The sequence below is a fragment of the Chelonia mydas genome, chromosome 7, assembly GCF_015237465.2.
Source record: "Chelonia mydas isolate rCheMyd1 chromosome 7, rCheMyd1.pri.v2, whole genome shotgun sequence".
Lineage (NCBI taxonomy): Eukaryota > Metazoa > Chordata > Testudines > Cheloniidae > Chelonia > Chelonia mydas.
This window is the reverse complement of record NC_057853.1, coordinates 113,004,451-113,027,395: the sequence shown is the minus strand read 5'-3', so window position 1 is coordinate 113,027,395 and position 22,945 is coordinate 113,004,451. Positions and strand designations below refer to the sequence as shown.

General features: G+C 42.6%; 1 protein-coding gene across 1 annotated transcript in view; it reads right to left on the bottom strand.

The window, feature by feature from the left end:
- LOC102935364 (guanylate cyclase 2G) overlaps positions 1–21,797 on the bottom strand; it is a 52,166-nt gene extending 30,369 nt beyond the window's left edge. Inside the window, exons 1-6 of the mRNA XM_043551965.1 lie at positions 21,486–21,797; positions 11,223–11,571; positions 4,802–4,911; positions 4,348–4,533; positions 3,650–3,794; positions 2,300–2,435 (exon numbers count right to left, since the gene is read on the bottom strand). Coding sequence (XP_043407900.1) covers positions 2,300–2,435; positions 3,650–3,794; positions 4,348–4,533; positions 4,802–4,911; positions 11,223–11,571; positions 21,486–21,797 — 1,238 coding nt within the window. The remainder of the gene's footprint in view (positions 1–2,299; positions 2,436–3,649; positions 3,795–4,347; positions 4,534–4,801; positions 4,912–11,222; positions 11,572–21,485) is intronic.
- Between the last annotated feature and the right edge of the window lie 1,148 nt (positions 21,798–22,945).

Below are 22,945 nucleotides of genomic sequence, written 5' to 3'. Positions count from 1 at the left end.
CCTGCCATATTTACTATTCTTTCTACACATCGGGATGGTTTGTCCCTGTAACCTCAATAAGGATTCTTTAAAATACAGCCAGCTCTCCTGGACTCCTTTCCCCCTCATGTTATTCTCCCAGGGGATCCTGCCCATCAGATCCCTGAGGTTGTCAAAGTCTGCTTTTCTGAAGTCCAGGGTCCGTATTCTTTTGCTCTCCTTTCTTCCCTGTGTCAGGATCCTGAACTCGACCATCTCATGGTCACTGCCTCCCAGGTTCCCATCCACTTTTGCTTCCCCTACTAATTCTTCCCAGCTTGTGAGCAGCAGGTCAAGAAGAGCTGTGCCCCTAGTTGGTTCCTCCAGCACTTGCACCAGGAAATTGTCTCCTACACTTTCCAAAAACTTCCTGGATTGTCTGTGCACCGCTGTATTGCTCTCCCAGCAGATATCAGGGTGATTGAAGTCTCCCATGAGAACCAGGGCCTGCGATCTAGTAACTTCCATTAGTTGCCGGAAGAAAGCCTCGTCCACCTCATCCCCCTGATCCGATGGTGTATAGCAGACTCCCACCACGACATCACCCTTGTTGCTCACACTTCTAAACTTAATCCAGAGACTCTCAGGTTTTTCTGCAGTTTCATACCAGAGCTCTGAGCAGTCAGACTGCTCCCTTACATACAGTGCAACTCCCCGACCTTTTCTGCCCTGCCTGTCCTTCCTGAACAGTTTATATCCATCCATGACAGTACTCCAGTCATGTGAGTTATCCCGCCAAGTCTCTGTTATTCCAATCACATCATAATTCCTTGACTGTGCCAGGACTTCCAGTTCTCCCTGCTCCCTTAGATGTATGTTTCTTTCAAATCAATATTTAGAAACACAGTGAATTTTTTTTTTTGCTTCATCTCAAATTCAAATGTATTTCATTTTAGTTTTTTAAAGCTGAAAAATTTTAGGGTTGCTAAATTTGGGGCGATTTCCCCTTTTTTCTTTCCCCCTTTTTTGCCCATTGACAGAAAGGTAGAACTTGGGGGAGAAGCCTACTTTTGAGACCTTTCTACTATTTAAAACCAGTGTAACACATTTGTACAGTCTTAAACAGCAAAACGGTGCTAAAAATAGGATTTTTCACCACTTTCCAACACTTCCTTAACATTTCCCAACCTTTGTCTGTTAGAAAACTGTCAAGGTGTTGAAAATAACACATTCAAAGAGAAACACTTTCAGCGCATAACAGTGCCCCTTATACTTTGTTGCTCTTATTCAGCTGCCAAAGGTTGGAAAAAAGGCAGAAAGTGTGTACGTGGGGCGGGGCAGGGCGGTGCAACTACCAGTGAAATGAAAATTTAAAAAAAACCAAAATATTTTGTAAAAATTAAAAATTTTCATTGAAACCCTTTTTTCCAATGGGAAAGTGTTTCACTGGAAATTATCCACCTGCCTGTAATCAATACCCTTTAAAAGAAAAAAACTCGCTAATTATCAACATGTGCCAATCGGGAACCTGCTAATGGACTCTCAGATACATTCAGTTAAGGTTGGCAATTGATTGCCTTTCAGCAGAGCCATTACTTTCAGGTGACACTGTCTGCTTGTGTAAGACATTTTCATGTTGACAAAGTGTGCCCTAATAGAAAAGGCAAGTGGAAACAAAGATGCATGTAACTTATGTGTGTGACCTGTACTACAGAAAAGAGGCCACTTTCATATGAGTTCAATATCAGAGCATATGCTGGTCATATACAATAAAACTAAAACACAAAACATATTCTACTTATATAAGGCTATCTCATTTGCTCTAACTAAGCTCTGCGAAGTTATATCTGCAGCAGTTCCAAGAACAGGGGTTCTCAAACTGGGGATTGTGACCCCTCAGGGGATCACAGGGTTACTACATGGGGGGTCATGAGCTGTTAGCTTCCACCCTCAAACCGCACTTTGCCTCCAGCATTTATAATAGTGTTAAATACCAAAAAAGTGTTTTTAATTTATAAGGGGGGGCGGGTTGCACTCATAGGTTTGCTGTGTGAAAGGGGTCACCAATACAAAAGTTTGAGAAACACTGTCCTAGAAGAATTAACTCTGTAAGGCAGTACTCTCAGAAAATCTTGTGTTAGCATCAGCCATTGGGCAGACATGTTCACAACCAGTGAATTTCACCCCCATGCAGAGGATCTGACAAGGCCTATGTAACACATAAGCCCAATATTGAGCAATATTCAAGGCCTTTTGCTTGCTCTCTGAACAGGGGTGACTTTTATCACCCATAAGCTACTTTCAATATTGTAGTTTCACTTAAAAATATTACCCGCAGTACCTGATTGTTTTTCTCTCGACATCATAATTAAGAATAGGAACAAACTGTGAAGAATTCCCAGCTTTCTGCAGACCATATACAGAGTAATCCATCCACCTCTCACCTGATTCATCGATATACACCAGGCCAGTAACCCCTAGAAAGATAAAAGAGTACATAGCATACTCACTCAACACTGCTGGGCTTTTTCTGGTTCACGGTTAATTCCATGTTCCTTCTTTAGCACCAGTAGCTAACAGGCTGGAGCTGACACCCAGCTAAGCACAAGCCAGGCACCCTCCAAGTGAGCTTGCCTGAACCATAGCGTAGCCCTAAGAAGGAGGTCTGTGGGGCCCTGGAACCAAAGGGAAGAAGTGTAGGAGTTCAAGAATCTGGGGACTGGTGGGCTGGAGAAGCCTGCTGGAATTGCAGTACTGCCCCATGAAGGAGGACTATGGAACCCTTTAAACCAAGGGGGAAGGAGTTGTCAGTTCAGGAGCAGGGCAGGACTTGTCTCTGGAAAGTCCTTCTGTGAGAAAGCCTTTCCAGAGAAGCCAGGGGCTGCAGTGAGACTGATAGAGTTGCCCAGCTCAGAGGGAACTGGAGGGAAACCAGGAACCTGATTTGCAACAAGAGTGAACTGGAGCTGAAGTTGTCTGGTGCCCAAGTAAGCTTCAAGGATCCATTTTCAATAGAAGACAACACCCTGCTAACTATGGAGCTTGTCAATATTTTTCAAAGTTAAAAATGTCAAAGCAATTTTGGAAACAAACAGTTTATAAAGACAAGAAACAGTTCCAACTAAAGCAGCTCTGGGTTTGTAGTGCCCACTTACACCCCTTCCTTACTCTCTTGGTATATGGGTTCTATAAACCCCAACACAATAATGCTTTGTTACCATTTCTGCAAAAAGGGGAACATGGGAAGTACACCTTGGCCAGCACTAAAACGCTTTGTTTGTTTGTTTGTTTGTTTTTAAATGACAGACGTGGGGGTTGCTAAGAGCTGGTGTTTTGCTAAGGCATAAAAAGAAAAGAAAAATGAATGGTTACAAGCAAGCCACCATTTTAGCAAAAACAAAGTAGGATAATATTTCTAGTTCTCTGGATTGAGTTCCTCTGGATTTACACTCCAATAACTGAGAGCAGAATCCAACCTTACATACCTTTGAAAAACTTCTACAATTCATCAGTATTTAAAAAAAAATTTTTTTAAAAAGGATTAATTTGAATTAAGATGTTACTTTGCACACTGCCCAGAGCAAATCAAGAATATCTTCCCTCTAAGACAATAAGAAGTGTGCTAACTCATGAGGTGCTTAGTTTAAGTCAGTTACATGTGATTGACAAAATCTCTGCATCAGCAGCTTACCATACAAACGGGTTTTGTTGTAGCCTTTCAAAGTGTTGACAAGTGCTCGTCCGTCTCCGATATCTTTCCCTTCTTTTAACATTTCCCTGATGGCCAGGGCATAAAGCAGGACTGCATCATGCAGGTAGGCAGAGTAAGAACTCACCTGAAAAGTGCAAAATGGAAAAGCAATGTTTCAGCTTCAGAGATAAAGGATTTAGACAGAAGGGCCTTCTCCCGAGAGAATGAGTATAGGGTTTGCTTACAAAATTTCCATATAAACCTTATAGCACTGATACTAAACCTTGGGACAAAGTCAACAGTGAATTTCTGAGCCAAATTCAGCCCTGGAGTAAGCAGGTGCAATTTTCCATTGACTGCAATTGGAGCTGTGTCTACATACACACAAATTTGATCCTCTGTATAGAAAAGCAACCAGGATCACTGTCCAGACAGGATGGCATGAGAGTGAAAGAAAACCTCTATAAAAATGGTTCAAGTCACCCTTCTACTTAACTGGCAATATCATCACCACCCACTGAAAATCAATAAATGGGTGACCCGCATATGTTTTTGATCTCAGGCCACCTCATTCAAGTAAGTACTCCTGGTGGAATCAACAGAACTACACACACAAGTTGCACAAGAGGGAGATGGCCCTTGGTATGACTTGAACCCAGTGGCCGCACGTGCAGCAATTAGAGAGGACCATATCAAACCTCTTCTTCTGAAGAAAGTGAGCTGTAAAATGGCTGTCCCTTCAGTTTTTCATGGACCCGCTTCAGAAAATCTGAATACATAGTGTATCCTCCATAAGGGCTGAGGGAAATCAGAAACACTGGCTGGTAGGCTTCAAGCACACTGCTGTTCTTCTCGCTGCTTAATGCCTCTTTCAAAAAATTGTCCTGAAGGAGAAAGATGAGGGTAGAGTAAGTGGCTTAAAGTGATGGTGCTCTTAGTTCAAAGTGCAGTTATTGAGCTTGGGCTTGAACTGTGATCTGCTAGCACAAACTGTGGTGCAGAGTCAGGGCCATCGTTACCGTACGTTGGTTGATAAAGTTTTCTTGCTACAGCATTTTCAGTGTCAATTCTCTGCTGGTGACAGGTTCCAGATAGACAAAAACAAGTGCTAATAAACCAACTTGGAGCAATACTCGCCAGGTTGCCACTGACCTCCAACTGCTGCAAAACGAAGAACACAAATTTCCCATTCACCAGCCCTAGATGTTTGGCCTCCAGCATAATAGACCTGGCATCTGAAGAGCTGCAGATTAAAACAATAACTGCAAGAGAAAAAGGTGTTTAGTCATTTGCGCCCTATTCATCCACCAAATTAAAAAAAAAATGGACAAGACAATCAGAGCTGCCAATCAACACTGGGATGATTTTTAAAAAGAAGAGTTAAATTACATGGCTCATGATTACACATTGATCATATTTATTGCTTTAACCAGCATGGACCAATGTCAATCAAAACTCTTTGTCATGGTCTTGTGTAAATGAAACATGCATGGCTCACTGAGGCTTTCAGTGGTAGCTAGAAAGTAAGGAATGAGGATCCTACACATTTTACCCACTACTTACTCATGTGAGTAGTCCCATTGAAGTCAATGTGATTTGTCATGTGAGAAAGGGTAACTGTTATGAATAAGAGTTGCCAGGGTCATAGGCGTCTCTGTGCTTCACAGTAGAGAGGTAGAAATATCTGTAGTAATTTACTCCAGGAAAAAAAAGCAAATCTACGGGGTAGCTCAAAACACACTGAGTGGTACATTCCCATCAACAGACACATGGCAGCAACCAAAGATAGCCAGGAAACCTCTGCAGACGTAGGTCACTGGCAAGTGGCAACTTGAGATGGTCAATACATTTCCTCACACAAAGTGTTTTTTGGGTATGTTTGGGTATTTTTGTCAAGGGGGGTTTCAATAAAAAAAATTTAAAAATTGTGGAAAAAATTATCACAGTCTTTTTTTTTATTTGCACTATTTTAAAACAAAAATCCCTGAGAAGAAAAAAAAGAGTGATTTTTTTGTTCTGAAATTCTGGATTCCTGCCTCCACCACTAACCCCCCCCCCCCCCCCCCCCCCCGCCGTGACTTTCTGACCTTTAACTAACTTGTGTCAGTTGGAAAACAGTAACAAAATGTTCTCTCTGGCAGTAAAAGAAAGTAATAATTTCACTTCTAAGTGGTAACTGTAATAGTGTTACTTTTAAACATGAAAAGTTATCCACCCCCACCCAGCAACTCTCCCATAATTTCTTACTGTTTCCCAGTTGGAAAAAAGTGGAAAACAGCAAGAAAGTGAATGTTGGGGGAACCCTTACCCACAAAAACAGAATTTCCCAAGAGGGAAATTTCAAAAAGATATTGTTCTTGTGCACATATTTTGCATGCGGGGAGCTGGGGGGTCAGATTTCCAGCCACTCTAGCAAGGATATGTGTAGAAGTCCAGCGAGCAGATGCTACATAAGGAATACTCCCCATGTAAGAATATATACTTTCCAGATGGAGTTATTTGTATCACTGTGGCGCCCAATGGAAACAAACAGGTTGGGGTCAGATTACACTAACCCTTATAGTTCCATTGCATGCAAACATTCGCTAATGCTGATAGCCATCTACAACCTGAGTCCTACATATACACACAAATCACATCCCACTGTTGCCGGTGGGACTGGATGTTCGAGAGAAGCTCGAGGGCCTGACAATTCGAGCATCACACGAAGAGTCCTTTTCTCCTGAGTAGGTGAAAGTCAGCAGGTTGGGGCATGCGCCCTCCACAGGTTTCCTGTTTCCCTTCACATTGCTGACCCTCATGTCAATGAGTTGTCTGACCAAGACCCCAATTCCTCCTGCTCTTTATGATGTACACATTATCTCTTCCCCCTCTGCACTGATTTGTATTGGCATGGCCCTAAACAGTCAGATGCACCTCTGTAATGGATCAGAGGAATTCTGCTCCTCTTCTGATCCTTTGCTCTTCAGAACAGTTCCTCTGACTTATGCTGCGTATCTCCTATGCAGCTCAAAAAGGGGCAGTAGGTTCTAGTCTGCCTTGTATTCTTCTCTTCTGAAGTGCTAACTTTGGTGTCATAGAATGGCATTTGTAGGAGGATTTAGGTCACAGCCTGTTGTATTGTCAGTTTCACGTTTTCTATGTAGTAAGAGCAAAGTACTAATCTTCAGTAAGGAGAGCAAAATCCTTAGGCTGCATCTTGTCATTGTCGTCTAGTTACAAAGGGAAAATCAAAACACTTTCAAGATGCTGTTGGTGCCAAAGAGAAAGTCAGCAGGAACCCTGTCAAAGATCAGCTTCTCATGAGCCTAAGAGTGAACGGAAATGACTCAGCTGGGGTCTGTCGCCAGCATTACAATTGTGCACCACAATTATATTCAGCTTCGTAGGTTTTCTGATGTAACATGTTTATTTGAGTTAGTATCTTTCTTCATTTCTCCTTAAAGATGCGTGCTAATAAGGGAAAGGTGTGGAGGCTAAATATGAGGAAAGCTTTCTGTAATCATGCCTTTCAAAACACAAGCAGAAAAAAATTCTTACTGTAGCTGAAAGCAATAGGCAAAACTTGCAGCTTGCTGCAGAGCTAAACCATGTGCTGTTGTGAAATCATTCTGACCTACCCAAGCATTTGCATACTGACATGCCAATGAACACACAAGCATTTTGCTTCAGAATTCTGCACTGCCAAAGCAAACAGCTTTTAAACCGATGAGGTTTCTGTATAATATGGATCAAGAAGAACCTTGATCACATACTTCCAGGAATAAAACAAAGGTCTTCCATTATTGTAGCGGAAATTTTTAAAACATTCTTTTTTTCCCCAAACTTTATGATGGTTTTCAACCAAAAAAATAAAAAGTCGTGTGATTTCAAAACCTGGTTTTAGTAAAATTTAGTTTTTGAAAACAAGAAGTTTATCAAAACCCAATATTTTTAATGAAAACCAAATTGTGTTTTGCTTTTTAACAGAAAATGTTGGGGGTTTGTTGTTGCTGTGGTTGTTGAAAATTTAGGAACATGTTGACCAAAATTAAAATTGTTCACAAAAATATTTGAAAAAATTGGTTAACAAAATATTTTTGACCAGCTCTAGTTGACAGGTCAATTAATTTGTTTTGGACAGGTTGTCTTCTCCTCTCACCTGTGACCAGATTTGGAAAAGTTGTGTCCATAGGCAGAGTTTTCATGAATACAGAAAGCTGACCTGTGTAACTGTGCCACCAGGGAATACTGACACACATTGTCAGCAGCATGGTGGGAAGGACACGTCGTCCATTGAATGGCATGGAGAGAGCTCTCTCTATTTCTATGAGCAACTGGAGCTCCTTGCGTGATTCAAGTGCTTTATGTAATCCTATGGGCAAGTCCCTGCATGTGTACAGCCCAAACAATCAGGCTGAGCCCTGTGCAGAAGGATGCCCTAAGACCACGGAGTGGGAGAGTGTTCTGTGCACAGGGGACAGCATGGAAGAACGTATGTGTGGAAGATGCAGACAAGCAGGTGAATGGGGTTGCTATCTGTCACGGATCCACAGGATCAGTGCTAAGGCCCCAGATTTGGGACAGTCTCTCGAAGGAACTCTTTCAGTAAGCCAGCCCCTCAAGCGATCTCACACATCCTCCAGGGTAAGCTACACGGCTTCACCGCCTCCTGCAGCACTCCTGCTTCACACCCCCAGCTCTGTTCAGCAAGTCCAACTGAAACATACCCCCATGGAGACTTGTATATTTTTCGGGGACCAATGCGCCTCTCCAAGCATGTGCCGTGACCCTCACACAGCATTGTCAAAAGAGTAGGGTTTATTAGTCATCTGGAACACAGCATAGGAAGTCCCTAGGTTAGCCTAGAGGAATGAAGGTTAAAGCACAGTCCATTCTGGTTATCCCAAAGCCCAGCCAAGCCATAGAGAAACCCATTGTTCAAGCTCCATCTCTCCAACCTCCTTGATCAGAGCCCCAAGTGTGCCCCCGATTGCCTCTCTCAGCTCACACTTGAACTCCACCCAGTCCTTTGTTTTCGAGCTGGGAAAATGCCATTCAGCCGCCCTGCTGAGAGGCGGGGAAGTTCATATCCCTCTGCACGTTGCTTGCTAGATGTCAATGACCAGGCAACTGGATCTGCCATTGTATTCTCAAGAGCTCCACTGATATGGAACCTAAACCCCAGACAATTAGGCACAATTCACACCTGTGTCTTAGCCTGCCCCAAGAGCAAACAGTCTCTTTCCACCCACCAGGAAACAATGCAACATACAGGGGAAACTGAGGCACAAACAGAAGTCATAAAAATATTACAAAAAATTCCCACTTTGTCACTGGTGAAGCAAAGGGGTGGGGGAGGAGAGGGACCCAGACAATGAGCTAAGAGATTGGCTAAGTAGGGTGGAATTCAGGAAATTCTGATATTTTGCCATTTGCTTTTATTCCAAATTGGGACAAAAAGTTGAAATCTCAAAACTTTCTGTCGAACAAAAAGTTCCAAATGAACATTCTGATTTGGAAATGTCGAAGCATTTCAATCAATGCTCCTGAATTTAAACATTTCATTTCACTTTGTCAACTTGAAACAAACCCATTACGTTTCTGTTTGGGTCTACACTAACCTCTGTGTCTGTCCGAGCTGTTGCAGTTCCTTATGAGTGTAGTAGTTCTAGATCTCTAATGACCCCAGTGATTCCCTGTCCTTGACGTGCCACGAGGGTATGGCAACAGGGAGGGACCATAATGTTATGGCAAATGTAGTCCAGGCAGGCAGCTGGGCCGATAGAGGACAACAGGGGCATGAGAGACCTGGAAATACAACTCCCTGGAGGCACTGGATTGGATTAGGACACAGATCAATGCTGACCCAGAATAAAATGTTTCTCTTGTTCATTTAGATGGAAAATTTTCATTTCAACAAAACCCAGCTTTCTTATGGGAAAATATTTTGTTTCAAATTTTTCAACCGGTTCTAGTCATTCCCCGTTCACAAGCCACGTTTAACCCTTTGATTGCTGGAGAGAAATCTGTAGCTAAACCCTTTAGAAGTCAGTTTTAATGGGGACATACCAGCTGCCAAAGGGCTATTTTAGAAAAAGACGTTTCTAAAGCCATTTAACGAATGAACGAGTTTATCTAACAAGTCTAGCTAACCAGACTTGCAAATTGTTGTTGGTCCATTTGCATGTTACACATGGCTTTTAGATCCTTTTTCTTGCAGTAGTTGACAGTCACAGCAGTGCTATGCACTTCAAACTGAAATGAGATCAGTGTTGCATATGGGGAGTTCTTTTGTTTGCTGCTGTTATGTAGTTATGATTGAATTTATTTGAATTAACAAGGACGCTGAAATAAAGAATAAAAAGAGTTCTCCAGTTACATTAAAAACAAGTCAACATCTGAATCACTCTTCATATCCCTCTGGGGTGTGTCGCCTGTTTGGGAGTGTCACCTATTCATAGACTGTATGGTGCCTAGCACAATGATGTCTATGCAAATCACAATGAACCCATTTAAGTCAGTGGTTTCCAGGTTCCACCCACACTAACACACTCTTTCTGCTGTATTCTCACTCAGAGGGGAATGTTTCCTATTTATAGAGCCTTGCCTGCTTTACTCCACAGCTAGTGAGAACATATCAACCCCCTCTAAGTCACTCAAAGTTGACCTTTTGAATTTAATAATTCTAAAATAATAATGCAGCATATACACCAAGAAGTAGTCAATTCAAGCTTCCTGCTAGAGTTTCTTTCCTTAAGCATAAAAATGAATAAGCCCCAGGCAACGCTGTGCATCTCATTTCCTCTGACCTACATATGTGAGACAAGCTAAGGGCAAAATTCTGGTTCAGCCAGGTTGATTTGACAATCACATTCCACTCCCATAGTCTATTCCCATTGACATGTTATTACACAAATACGAGTCAAGATATACTCTGTGGGGGAGGAGGGAGAGGGGTATGAGCATATTTTTGCTTTAAATATGGCGGGCCATATTTTGCTCTCCAATTGAAGTCCACAGGTAACTAAGGGTATGTCTACACTGCACACTAAACCTGGGTCTTTGGGACCTAGACTTCTGGCTTTGATATTTCCAAGCCTGTGCTTGAGCATCCACACTGGATTGTAAACCTGGGTTTAAAATGGCTGGAGTCTGGTCTCACAGCCATGCTAATGCATCTATACTGCGCTACAAAGACTTTCTGACCTGGATCTGCAGCTTGACATGCATTCACACTGCAAAATTACTGGACTTGGAGCGAAGTCTCAGAGGGACTCAGGATCTGAGCCACCCACACCCTCGGCAGGGTCTTAGGATCTAGGGGTTGAGTGCTTGATAACCCAAGTCAGACTGGTTTGTTTGTGGAAGGAAGGGAGGCTTGGACTGAACCCTGAGTCAGAGCCTGGGCTTAGTATGCAATGTAGACATACCCTAATAGCCCACTATGTTTAATAAAATTATACCAGATAAGCTTCCAGATTGATACAAGTAATGTGTTGTAGTAATTTTTCATTCATCTGTATTTGGCAAACTTCTACATGTAGTCCCTTTAAAGCCAGATAGTATAAAACACTTTTAAACTGGAACTTACTTCTGGCAACAGACAATATGTACTTGAGGTTTTCCCGATGGAGAGTTGGATCTTTTGTGTTGTATCTGACTTTAGCAGTGATAGTGATATTGACTTTGAGTTGCATTTCAACAGACGTCCAGAGTTCATCCATTTTCTCCCAGGTGGAAGCATCAGATGAACCTCCAAATAATCCAACATATTTCCAGCCAAAATACTGCAGACTTTTATGCAGAACTTCCCCTATCCTTTGCAGAGGGGAGACAAGTTTGACATAGGTGTCATATAGATCTGCATTGTCCAGCTTTGGACTCTGGCCAACAAATCCAAACCAGGGGATATTCCAATGAGAAGCCAGCAAACCAGTAATCTAGATGGCAACAAAAAGGGTTTTTTCAGACATTGTTATTTAATGCCAGTATTTAAAATGCAAAGGTTAGACTGATAAGTAGCAGTGAATTGTTTTGATTAATAAGGTTTATTGGCATCTGCTTCTCCTCTCACACCAGTTTTACACAGTCACTCCATTAATTTTAATTGAGTTATTCCTAATTTACACCAGCGTGAAATCAGAAATACCCCCCATATTGTTATAGAACAATGATGCTGTACAGCTGAAGAACTAGCTTATCCTGTGTAAAGCCTAAGAATTGGGGTTTAATATTGTATGGACCAAATTAATCCCTGGTTAACTCCATTGACTTCAACATTCCAAATTCTTCCGTCACTCCTCAAATTAAGTGCTCAGAGCTCGACTCATGCCACAAAATGAGGATTCAGATCAAGATTTTGGACATCCTCATGTCTGTGGTTGTTTCAATACGGAGACTTAGTTTGATCTGTTACAAAAGGTAGGAATCATTTTCAAAATTCAGAACAACAAAAGATCAGTAATGACTATGCAAGTTACACAAATTCACACTGTGCTGGTTACTTACATAAACCATGCTGCATTGTTTCTGTACAACACAGGCTATTTGAAATTAGTGCATAGTCAGGATTGAAATTCACTTTTCTTGAGAATTCACAGTATTAAACCTCAAGTACTCAGAAGTTTTTAGAATGAAAACATGGAAGTATCAAAAACATGGTCAAATCAAAGTTCACTTTCAAATTCAAATGAGGACACAGAAATATTTCATGCTGCAGGCTCTATTCTGTGATAAGAATGATGTGAAAGAGAAAAGTTAGTGGTGCCAATTTGACATTTCATTAATGAAGTCTATTAAAGGAGTCCTGATGATATAGGGATCCCTGTAAAAGTCCAGATAGGTTTCTCCATTGCTAAGGTAACCCATACCATTGATAATCAGGGATAATACTTTCTCTAGTGAGCATCTCATATGATTCTGGCTGCCAGCAAAAGTCAGCCTGAAAGTTTTTCCGCTCTTCTCTCTACCCACAAAGTCAAACACACCTAACAAATAACATAAACACACATCCACAAGGGTAGCCTCCTTGTAGGCTTTAAGAGTCACTTCTCAAACGGCATTTAGCATCACCTCATTGCTGAGCAGCTACTGTGGATCTATGATTAAAATTATTGGGCAACTGAAATTGTGTAGACGCTCCGGCAGGGCAGGGATTCACTGCTGTTATATCTGAACTGGTTACATGGGATGAAATTCACTGGTGAACAGAGGAAAAGAAAAAGACCACCATGCCATATAAGTCCCACAGGCACCGACTTTCCATTGGCCCTCTGCAAAAAAGCACAAGCTTATTCAGTAGTTTACACTGAGTCATATGACAGGTTTCAGAGTAGCAGCCATGTTAGTCTGTATCCGCAAAAAAACTAGGAGTACTTGTGGCTTTGTTAGTCTCTAAGGTGCCACAAGTACTCCTGTTCTTTTTGAGTCAGATGCCGTACCTTTACTGAGCAGTGCTTATTTCCCATATCTTATCCCATGCATTCATGGCCATGTATCTCTTTAAATATTTTCCCCATTGACAAAAGGAATCTACATATTTGAAAGAGCTGGGGATCACATAGAGTTGAGCACAATAAAAGGGAGATTTTTTTTTCCTCCCACTGCTCCCGGAAGGATATTCACTCTGCATCTATTAAGACTCGATGTAAATATCACTATGGTCACTTTGGTTAACGCTATGACAGAGTTCCCGCCAGAATTTCTTTGTAACCCACTTTCACACACTCCTAATTGGTTCTGAAACCCACTTTTACCTACTGAAACGTTTATTTATTATTTGTATTAGTACAGCACCCTAGTGACCCCAGCGAAGATCAGGACCTCACTGATCTCCCTTCGCGGGGAGGGATAGTCAGTGGTTTGAGCATTGGCCTGCTAAACCCAGGGTTGTGAGTTCAATCCTTGAGGTGGCCATTTAGGGAACTGGGGCAAAAATTGGGGATTGGTCCTGCTTTGAGCAGGGGGTTGGACTAGATGACCTCCTGAGGTCCCTTCCAAACCTGATATTCTATGATTCTATGTGCTAGGCACGGTACATACACACAGTAAGAGACAGTTCCTACCCTGAAGAGTTCACCGTGTAATTGGATACAAGATGCAATAAGTGAGTGTGACGAACAGGAGGAAAATCGGGGAGAAGGAAAGACAAAAGTAATAAAATTGGAGCAGATGGTTCCATAGGTAACTACTAAACCATTTAGTGGCCCCAGATGGACCAGCTTTTCATACTTCATCTTAGCAAGGAGATGTATGTTCCAGTAACTCAGAAATGGCTGAACAAAAATGCTCCAAGCTTAAAAAGCCGCTTGTCTTCTATGAGGAATTTGTTTTAGGTTTGGGAATGGTTAGTCATGGAGAAATTAAAAATAAAGCAATCATAAGTGATTAATCAAATACAATTGTTATAAGCAATTGCAAAATCAACTTTAAGCATGCTTTATAGGCGTCTATGATGAGGCCGATTGCACTGACATCATGCCCTCTGTGATATGATGCAAAGGGGAGAGATGGCTGTACATCCTCTTTTCACGGCTAACATTTTCTTATCCCACTGACAATCTTCCCTAGAAACCAGGTTACATTTTGGCCACATCTAGACAAGGAAAACAGCCTATTTAAAAAAACGTGTTAGCTAATACAAAGGCTCCCCTCTAGGGCTTGCCACATCCAACACACACAACAATTAACATAACTTGCCCTGCCTACCTTGGGCGCAAAGTCCTGTTTAAAATGACGTTAATTAACACGTTTGAAAACTTGAACTATTTTTCTAATCAAGACATGGCCTTTGAAGTCTCTCTCTGCAAGGAAAAGGGATAGAGCTGAGGGGAGGGTGTGGGGGCAGAGAGAGATTTTAAATGGAAACCCATCATCTTATGCATGATACAAAGATCACTGTGGCTGAAAATCCCCAGTGAGATTGCCAATTAAAAGGTTATTAACTGTTTGCATGGGCTTTAAACAACATTTTAGACCTGGACGGGTGTGTCTCTCTAATTTTAGGGTGCTGTCATTCAAAAAAAATCCCTTGCTTACATCATTTCAAGTTTCATAGGAAAATTCCACCTTGGACCCAAAATCTAATCCACCACTTTCAATGCGAATAAAACCTTTTTTTGTGGTGTTTACAAGGAGGCATGAAAACGTATAGTGGAAATTAGGTTGCAAACATAACTACACACACACTGCTCAGAGTAGCAAGTGCGTGAAGGTACAGAACTGGTTGACGGACTGTTCCCCATTACAGCTGTATTTCTTTGTTTGAAAGCTCTGTGTGTAGGCTGGGTTAACAGCAAAGGGGAAGGCAGTATATAAGAGCAAACTATTCTTAGTGTCACAGGTATAACAGGTGTGTGAGTAAGCACACTGAGTAGTGAAGTGGAAGAGTGACGCTAACAACAGAGTTTCAGGGAGATTACACGAACAAACAACTATGGATACTCTACTGAAAGTGGTCAATGACTGAAGATAAGCATTTTTATGGTGAGCTGTGTCTCAAGGCAGCTGTGTTTTACAAACGGAAATCTATGTGCTGAGGCTGCAGAAGTGAACATCAGGTAAAGGAACTCCTGAAAAGGGAGAATGTATATGAATCAGCTGGCCTGGGTGAATCAGCATTTAGAGTGTAAAGGGAAACAGTGAACGAATTTACATTTGGATTTAATTTTGAAGCTCTATGGAGACACCAGAAGATTGGGGGAAAGCAAAACAACATACCAGCATTCAGCCAAAGTAAGAAGGGTGATCCTAGATCTAATTTAGATCTAATTTCTAAACATAGTAAAATATTGAAACAACTATGAAGAGAGAAAAATAATCACTAAATATCTAAAAGCAAAAGGTGCCAGAAACTATAAATAGTCTACATTCATAAGAAATTAATCTTGCCAGACAAGCTTGATTGTTTTTTCTCTATTTTTTTAAACACAGAATTGCAAAACTAGTAGCTAAAAGAAGCACAGTAGAGATGTTATATATCTGGATGTTAGTAAAATGTTTGCTAAAGAATCTTGAAAGAGCATACTTGTTGGATCATATTAAAGAAGTTCTGTATTAAAATCACAAATGAGTTTGATTCCCCATAGTTTAAATTCCAGGGTATTACTAATTAAGAGGTCTCTTGGTTTTTGGTACTGTTTCTCTCCCTCTATGTGTGAAACTTGCAAGCTGCTAATTGTGTTAGTACATTCTAAGACAGAGTCTGTTCTCAAAGCAATTCTTTGTAACAACAACTACTCACACAGAGAGAGACTCAAAGCAATACTCTGTAACAACAGAAACAGCACCCAGAGACTCCCTGCCCTTTTGTTGTATTAACAATTGTGATTAAAATAGAGATAGAGGATGTATGTGGATGGATGCTTGGTGTGGATAATAACTGAATGATCAGGGAGGTGCCAGCCTAAGAATCCAGTGTCCATCAGCTGAAGAAGGCGTCAAGTGGAAATAACTAGAGGACCCCCGGAGGGCAGACTGGAATCCACCCAACAGCCTCAAGAATGGGAGAACCAAAGAACAAGATAACATCTGGCAGCACGGAGCCATCAGGAATGTGCCATCTGCTGATTGATTCAGCAACAGCATGATGAAGCAATTCCCATAGACTGGCATAGGAAGAATTTCCTATAAAAATGAACTCTAGAAAGTGAGAACCTTGGGGTCTGATTCTGCAAACCAACTTCCAGGAGCATCAGACAAGGTCCTGCTCCCTCCTCATGTCCAGGCCACCTGGCCAATGGCTTGGCATGAGCAACTCTAAGGCTGGTAACTATGATAACAACCTTGCAGAATCTGTGTGTGTGTGTATATGTGTGTGTGTGAATGAATGTGTGAATAAATATGAAATTGAATGGAATGTTATAGCTATAACTAACTGCTTACTATGATTCTTTCTGTATTCACAAAAATGTGGCATTTTGCCTTTTCCCCTTTAATAAGATCCTGCTGGTTTTTATTTTATTGGTATAACATACTCTGAAAAATCATTTAAATTGGTTTGGGTATCAGCACTGTTTTGGGATCACAGCTGGACGAAAGGTGGTAAAAGACACATGGTGCAGTAGTTAAGGCATAGGATTTAGGAGAGCTGGGTTCTATTCCCAGCTCTGTTGTGGGACAATGGAAAAATCATTTCACATTTCTGGGACTCCATTTCCCCTTCCATTCCTGGGCTGTTTAAACTTGTTGGGATAGGGACTATTTCACACTGCATTTGTACAGCAGTTAGCACAATGGGGTCCTGATCTCAGCAATTAATATAAGTAATAAAGTCAAGGTAATTACAAACAGCAGTGTAGGAAAGAATATGACTGGGTGCCATGGACAAGTCCTTTGCCCATTTGCATTCCATCCCTGCGAGCCTGGGGCCGGAACCTCCATTATCTAATCCCGGCAATTGCAAGAGATGCTGCCTTGAGCTGAATCCCCCAGGCCTGCCATGATGCCATCCCTGGAGCATGCTGCTATAAAGGCGTGGTAGGAATAGTAAGAAGGTCCAGTGTGCTTCTGCACCCAGGAGCATGAATGTGACTAGAGTGTGAACACTAGAGTTCAACTGGCTGGCATGAATATTCTGTTATTAGAATCCACACTGATCACGAGCAGATCACAACTTTCATGAATTTTTCTGTCACTTGAAATTATCTGCTGGATACTTTTTCACCACCGTATTTCAACCTGCAAGCTTCATCCTGGCAGGGCTGCTTTGACCATCAAGCTATTTGGATTGGACATGCAGGTCATATTGTATGGTTCTGGTCACTGAGTAGATGGGTATGAGTCCCTCGAGTCAGGTTTCCAGTGTGGATCCTTGCAATTGCAAATGTAACACTAACAGATCCCGGTCGTCCGCAGGCGGGATCGAACCTAAGACCTCTGTAGCTAAATGCATGAGCCTCTACTGCATGACCTAAAAGCCACATAGCCTTTAGCTAAGTCTGTAGCAGACTCATTAATCTCTCTCTAAGTGGTCTCAGTGCCACTAAATGGGACAGAGCACCACACCCAGGAGGTGTGTGGGTTACACAAACACCGAATTTGTGTTCCAACATTCCTGCCAAGAAACTCATTCCCTAGCTCACACATGGCAAGCAAATGTGAAACTGCTGGGAGCACAGCCACAGCAAATCCATTTAAGAATTCAAAGGCGCATTCATGAATAACCGTGTTCAGCGTCCATTGGCTACCTGAGGAGTGTGTCACAGACAGCGAGGAAGGCAGGGAGATAGAGGAATGGGGGGGTGGAAGAGAGGAGCCTGTCTACGTTAGTAGTTGACTCACTGCTGACAGTGGGTGTCAGTGACAGGTAGAGCTGAAGGAGTGATGAGCAGAGCTTGCCTATAAGCGTAGGCCAGGACAAGCCAGGCTCAACAGTGTTAGCCATGGTTAATACATGCTTAGAGCAGGGCTATGGTGTGTTATGGGGAGCTCTTTAGGACTTCTCTGAGGGCACTGGCGCCGAGGCTCCAGTATTATTTCCATCTAGGACATCAACCCCACTAAGGCCTGCCTGGAGAGAGAGTATGAACAGCACAGATCCAGAAGGGGGCTAATTAAGCTCTGACTTCCTTTTTATTAAAGAGAATTTTCACCGTATCTCCTTGCCCACTCTTGGGGTCAATGTGCTACAGTGGAGAAGCCAAGGGTTACTTGCCCCTCGACATCTCAAGCCTTTGATGTCACAGAACTGCTGAGAAGGAAGCTCTTTCCCTGTGGGCACCATGCTCCTCCCACGCCCCAGTTCTCCAGCTTCGGCTCCCTCCCGGTTGTATTATTATTCATTATTACAGGGGTGCCTAAGGGCGCCTGTCCAGGATCAGATACATTTGTTGGACCCGTCTCTGCCCCAAAGAGCTCCCAGAGTACATTAAGGCAGGATGCAGGGGATGGATGAGACAAACAGAGAGATGGGGAAGTGAGAGACAAGCAAGCAAGTTTTTGTACATTAAGCGTAGATCTCTGCTCACCATCCACCTAGCCAGCTCCTCTGCAGCTCCTCATCTCCCTCTCCACCTGCCTCTTTCCCGTGGCTCTTGGTAGGGGCCATCTGCTCACTCACTACCCCTAACTGTGTGCGCCCTTTGCCCTGCACAAACCTCTGCCCTCCAATTGTCTTTACAGCTCTCCCTGGGAGAGCCACCTCTCCTTTACATCCCCCAGCTCCTTCCCCATGGTGCTGCTCCCCGCAACCCTCCCTTGCACTCTAGCACCCCTCCCACTGCACAGGAGCAAAACCCACCCCACTCGCATTTCCCCGTACACCCCCTCTCTCCCGATATCCAGGCCTGATTATTTGAAATATTTTGCAATGAGGGAACGGATATGGTCTGAAAATCACTTTCCCATGTAAACAAGCCCTAGATTTGTCACAGGAAGAGAGCAGGAATAGGCTTGAGAATGGGAAGCAGAAAAGGAAGGGTCAGGAAGGAAGGGGTCAGAAAGGATCAGGGAATCGGGATCAGAAGGGAAGGGGTGAGATCAGGGACTGGGAATGGGTAGCTGGATAGGGACTAGCAAAGTCAGGGAAGCTCTGATATGACCCTGGATCCAACTTCAATACAAACATGCCCCAAGCAGGTGGTGCCCCCTTGGAAATGGCTGCTCCCTCAGTGGCCTCTAAGGCAGCTGGCCCTAGAAGCATCTTTCTGAGACACCTGGCTGCTGTCTCAAAGTCTGATCTCTGACCGCTGCCTGTGTAGCTGAGCCTTGGGAGCACACGCTGTGGCCTCAGAGACAACAGGGGATCTCCCAGGCCAAGAGACATGAAGTTAACTGGTGTGAATGGGGAACTGGGGACAGCGAGTTAAAGAAGAAAAAAAGAGAGAAAAGAAGACAGGAAAGAGAGAGAAACTACAGAATAAAGTAGATCTGGTGGTATCTATACCAGGGCATAGCATGAGGGGCAGAGGGCCTTAATTAATCATCAATCACCAGCACAGGGAAATTACCCTGTTACATTGATGAATAGTCCCAAGGAGAGGAGCAGAAACACCATCAGTTGGTATATTTAAACCAGATGGGACAATGCACCAAATGGACAGGTGTAGGGAACAATCCTGCAGCAATGGCATGGAAAGTTGAACAAGAAAGACTATTCCAAACCCACTTCTGTAATTAGAAGCAGAAACTGTGAGGGGTTGGGGGTAATCCCACAGTATACCAGATTCTGCTTATTGTGAACTTTGATATGGCAAAGCTCTATTTGTAGTCAAAGTCCCACATTGTTTCATTGCCACGCAATGTGCGAACTGTAGCTCTGACTATAGTGCAAACAAACCTGCACTTTCTCAGGAGGAAATGAACATCTCAAAAGAAAGCTAGTTCTGATGGGACTGGCAGGCCAAAGAGATTCAGATGAACCTTTGACCGTTTGGATTCCAATCCAAATAGAACAAAAACTCTGGGCCTTTTGCCTATCACTGCTTATAAGTCAGCCACCTTCTTAACATTTCAGAGTAACAGCCGTGTTGGTCTGTATTCGCAAAAAGAAAAGGAGTACTTGTGGCACCTTAGAGACTAACCAATTTATTTGAGCATAAGCTTTCGTGAGCTACAGCTCACTTCATCGGATGCATCCGATGAAGTGAGCTGTAGCTCACGAAAGCTTATGCTCAAATAAATTGGTTAGTCTCTAAGGTGCCACAAGTACTCCTTTTCTTCTTACTTACTTTCATTCTTACTAAAAGGTCTTCAGTTGTTTCCAGCAGATTTTAAAAGAACAATTTTCACAACAACAACAAAAATCAATCCTGTTCAATGTCACTGAGGTTTGGCTTTTGACCCATGAAACTTACTGGTGTAAAACAAGAAGATTTGACTTACAGAAAGAATTCTATTAACTAGCCATAAGTAGCTTCGTAAGCAGAACAGCTGAGATTTTCAAAGCTGCCTGTAGAAACTGGCAAACAACCCCGGCAGGCAACTTTTAAAATAGCCTATGGGAATAATTTAATATGGGCATTTTAACAATAGACAGTAACTTATCATTCTTCTATCCTGAGATAAGTTGGTGGGGGAGGGGGGGAACTGTGTATAATAGCCAGGATATATCTGATAGACACAATGTCCTAGACTTAGAATAAGTGTTATTTATTAGGAAGTATCACTTTTATCCTTTCCATGATTTTCATTAACTTTCAGAAGTGATAGTTCCCCCCCCTCCCCCGCGAAGGAGCAAATATCTTAATTTTATTTGCAAAAAGAAAAGGAGTACTTGTGGCACCTTAGAGAGTAACAAATTTATTTGAGCATAAGCTTTCGTGAGCTACAGCTCACTTCATTGCAAAAGCTTATGCTCAAATAAATTTGTTAGTCTCTAAAGTGCCACAAGTACTCCTTTTCTTTTTGCAGATACAGACTAACACGGCTGCTACTCTGAAACCTGTCATTAATTTTATTTTTTCCCTTGATTTGTACACTGTGCCCTAAGATCTAAGCACACATGCGAACCAAAATACATTTTGGACTGACAGCACAACTAAAATGCTCCCTCCCATCAGAACTAACAACATTCTCCCCCTTAATTCATCCCTCCACAAAAGCCTGTGAAAGGAGATCAGCTTTGCAGAATGCTCTGAAAGCCAGCAATCTCAGGCTGTATCAGACCAAGGATGAGGAAAGCAAGTTCCAGAGTTGAGAAGAATTCAGGGGAAACATCTTCCCAGGAGCCACTTTCCACAAGCAGCTGTTAACTCAAGCACCAGCGCTAAATTCACATCTTTAAGGTAGCCCATTTAGAGATTTATAGGTGAAACACAACTCCCTGAATTAGTCAACTCATAAGGAAAGCAGAAATACACACAGTACAGAGACTGGCAAGGCTGGGAGAGAGAAAGTGGTGGGAAGTCATACCTACCTCAGCTGCTTCTGAGCAGACAGGTCCGAACAGGGCCAAAACGTTCTCCTTCTGAACCTGATGGATGAAAGCATTGACGGACTTCTTGGCATCACAGCCGCAATCAGCATAAACAAAATCCATGGTGTAGTTACCCAGGTAAGATGGGTCTGTATTGACTTTATCAATGGCAATCTGGATAGCTGAGCCCAGCTTTCGGGCACTAAGTGGGTGGGAAGCATTCCAAGGAGCTTGAAATGCCACAATAAGCTGAGAAGTTTCCAGTCCACGATCTAAAGCATTAGCAAAGACCACAGCAATAAGTGTGATCATGGTAGCACTGTGGAGAGGAATCAAATTCAGAATGAGCCTGCGTATGTAACAAGGACCCATTCTGAGATCCACGCTGTCCCTTAACTAGCTGCACATCAGCAATATGGAAGATTTCACTTTCCTCCTGTTCTTAGTGCTACTTATACTATTGGCTCTAATGACAGCACCAGCTCCTTTGCCTGTGACATGATTTTAATTAAACAATGCTAATTAACTGAACCCTCGCTCTCCAGAGCATTTTGCAATCTATCCTTTCAGCAGGGTCCTTACTTTGGACGTGGTACTGCAAGTCAAGTCTGCTCAAATATTTTACAGCTTTCCGTTTCATTGCATTTAGGAACATAACATAAAAACGGCCATCCTGGGTCAGACCAATGGTCCATCTAGCTCAGTATCCTGTCTTCCAGTGCCAAGTGCTTCAGAGGGAATGAACAGGACAGGTAATCGTCAAGTGATCCATCCTGTCATACACTCCAACCTTCTGGCAAACAGAGGCTAGGGACACTCAGAGCATGGGGTTGCATCCTTGACCATCCTGGCAAATAGCCAGTGATGGGCCCATCCTCCATGAACTTATCTAGTTCTTTTTAGAATCCTGGTATAGTTTTGGCCTTCGCAATATCCCCTAGCAATGAGTTCCACAGGTTAACTCTGCATGTTTGTTTTAAAAGGGACAGCATGGATCTCAGACTCAGTCCTTGTTATCCACTCAGGCTTATTCTGAATTTGATTCTTATCACAAACCTACAGTAAAAACACATATTACTTTCTTTCACACTCTGGCCTAGTTAGAAAGCAAACAAATGTGTATGCCTCACATAATGTAATACTGTATGTGAAAGAGAGTGGGACAGTACGTAACACTACCATCAAGGTAGTTACTGGGTAACTGTGTATCGTTACCCGTGTTCTTCGTGACCTTAGTTTGTTGTGACAGCTGTTGTGTCATGTCAAATGCAGATCGTACCTTCTTTGAGGAGGAATTCTCTCTTTGGTTTGTGGAACACCTACCACCTCTTTGGGCACTCAATAAGTAATGAGGAATTTTACAAGCAAATGGAGTTGGCTGGGGGCAAGAATGGGGGAGGAGGGAAAATTCTCACAAATTTCCCTCCCTGCCTTCATTTTATGGTCAAAATTTCAACATG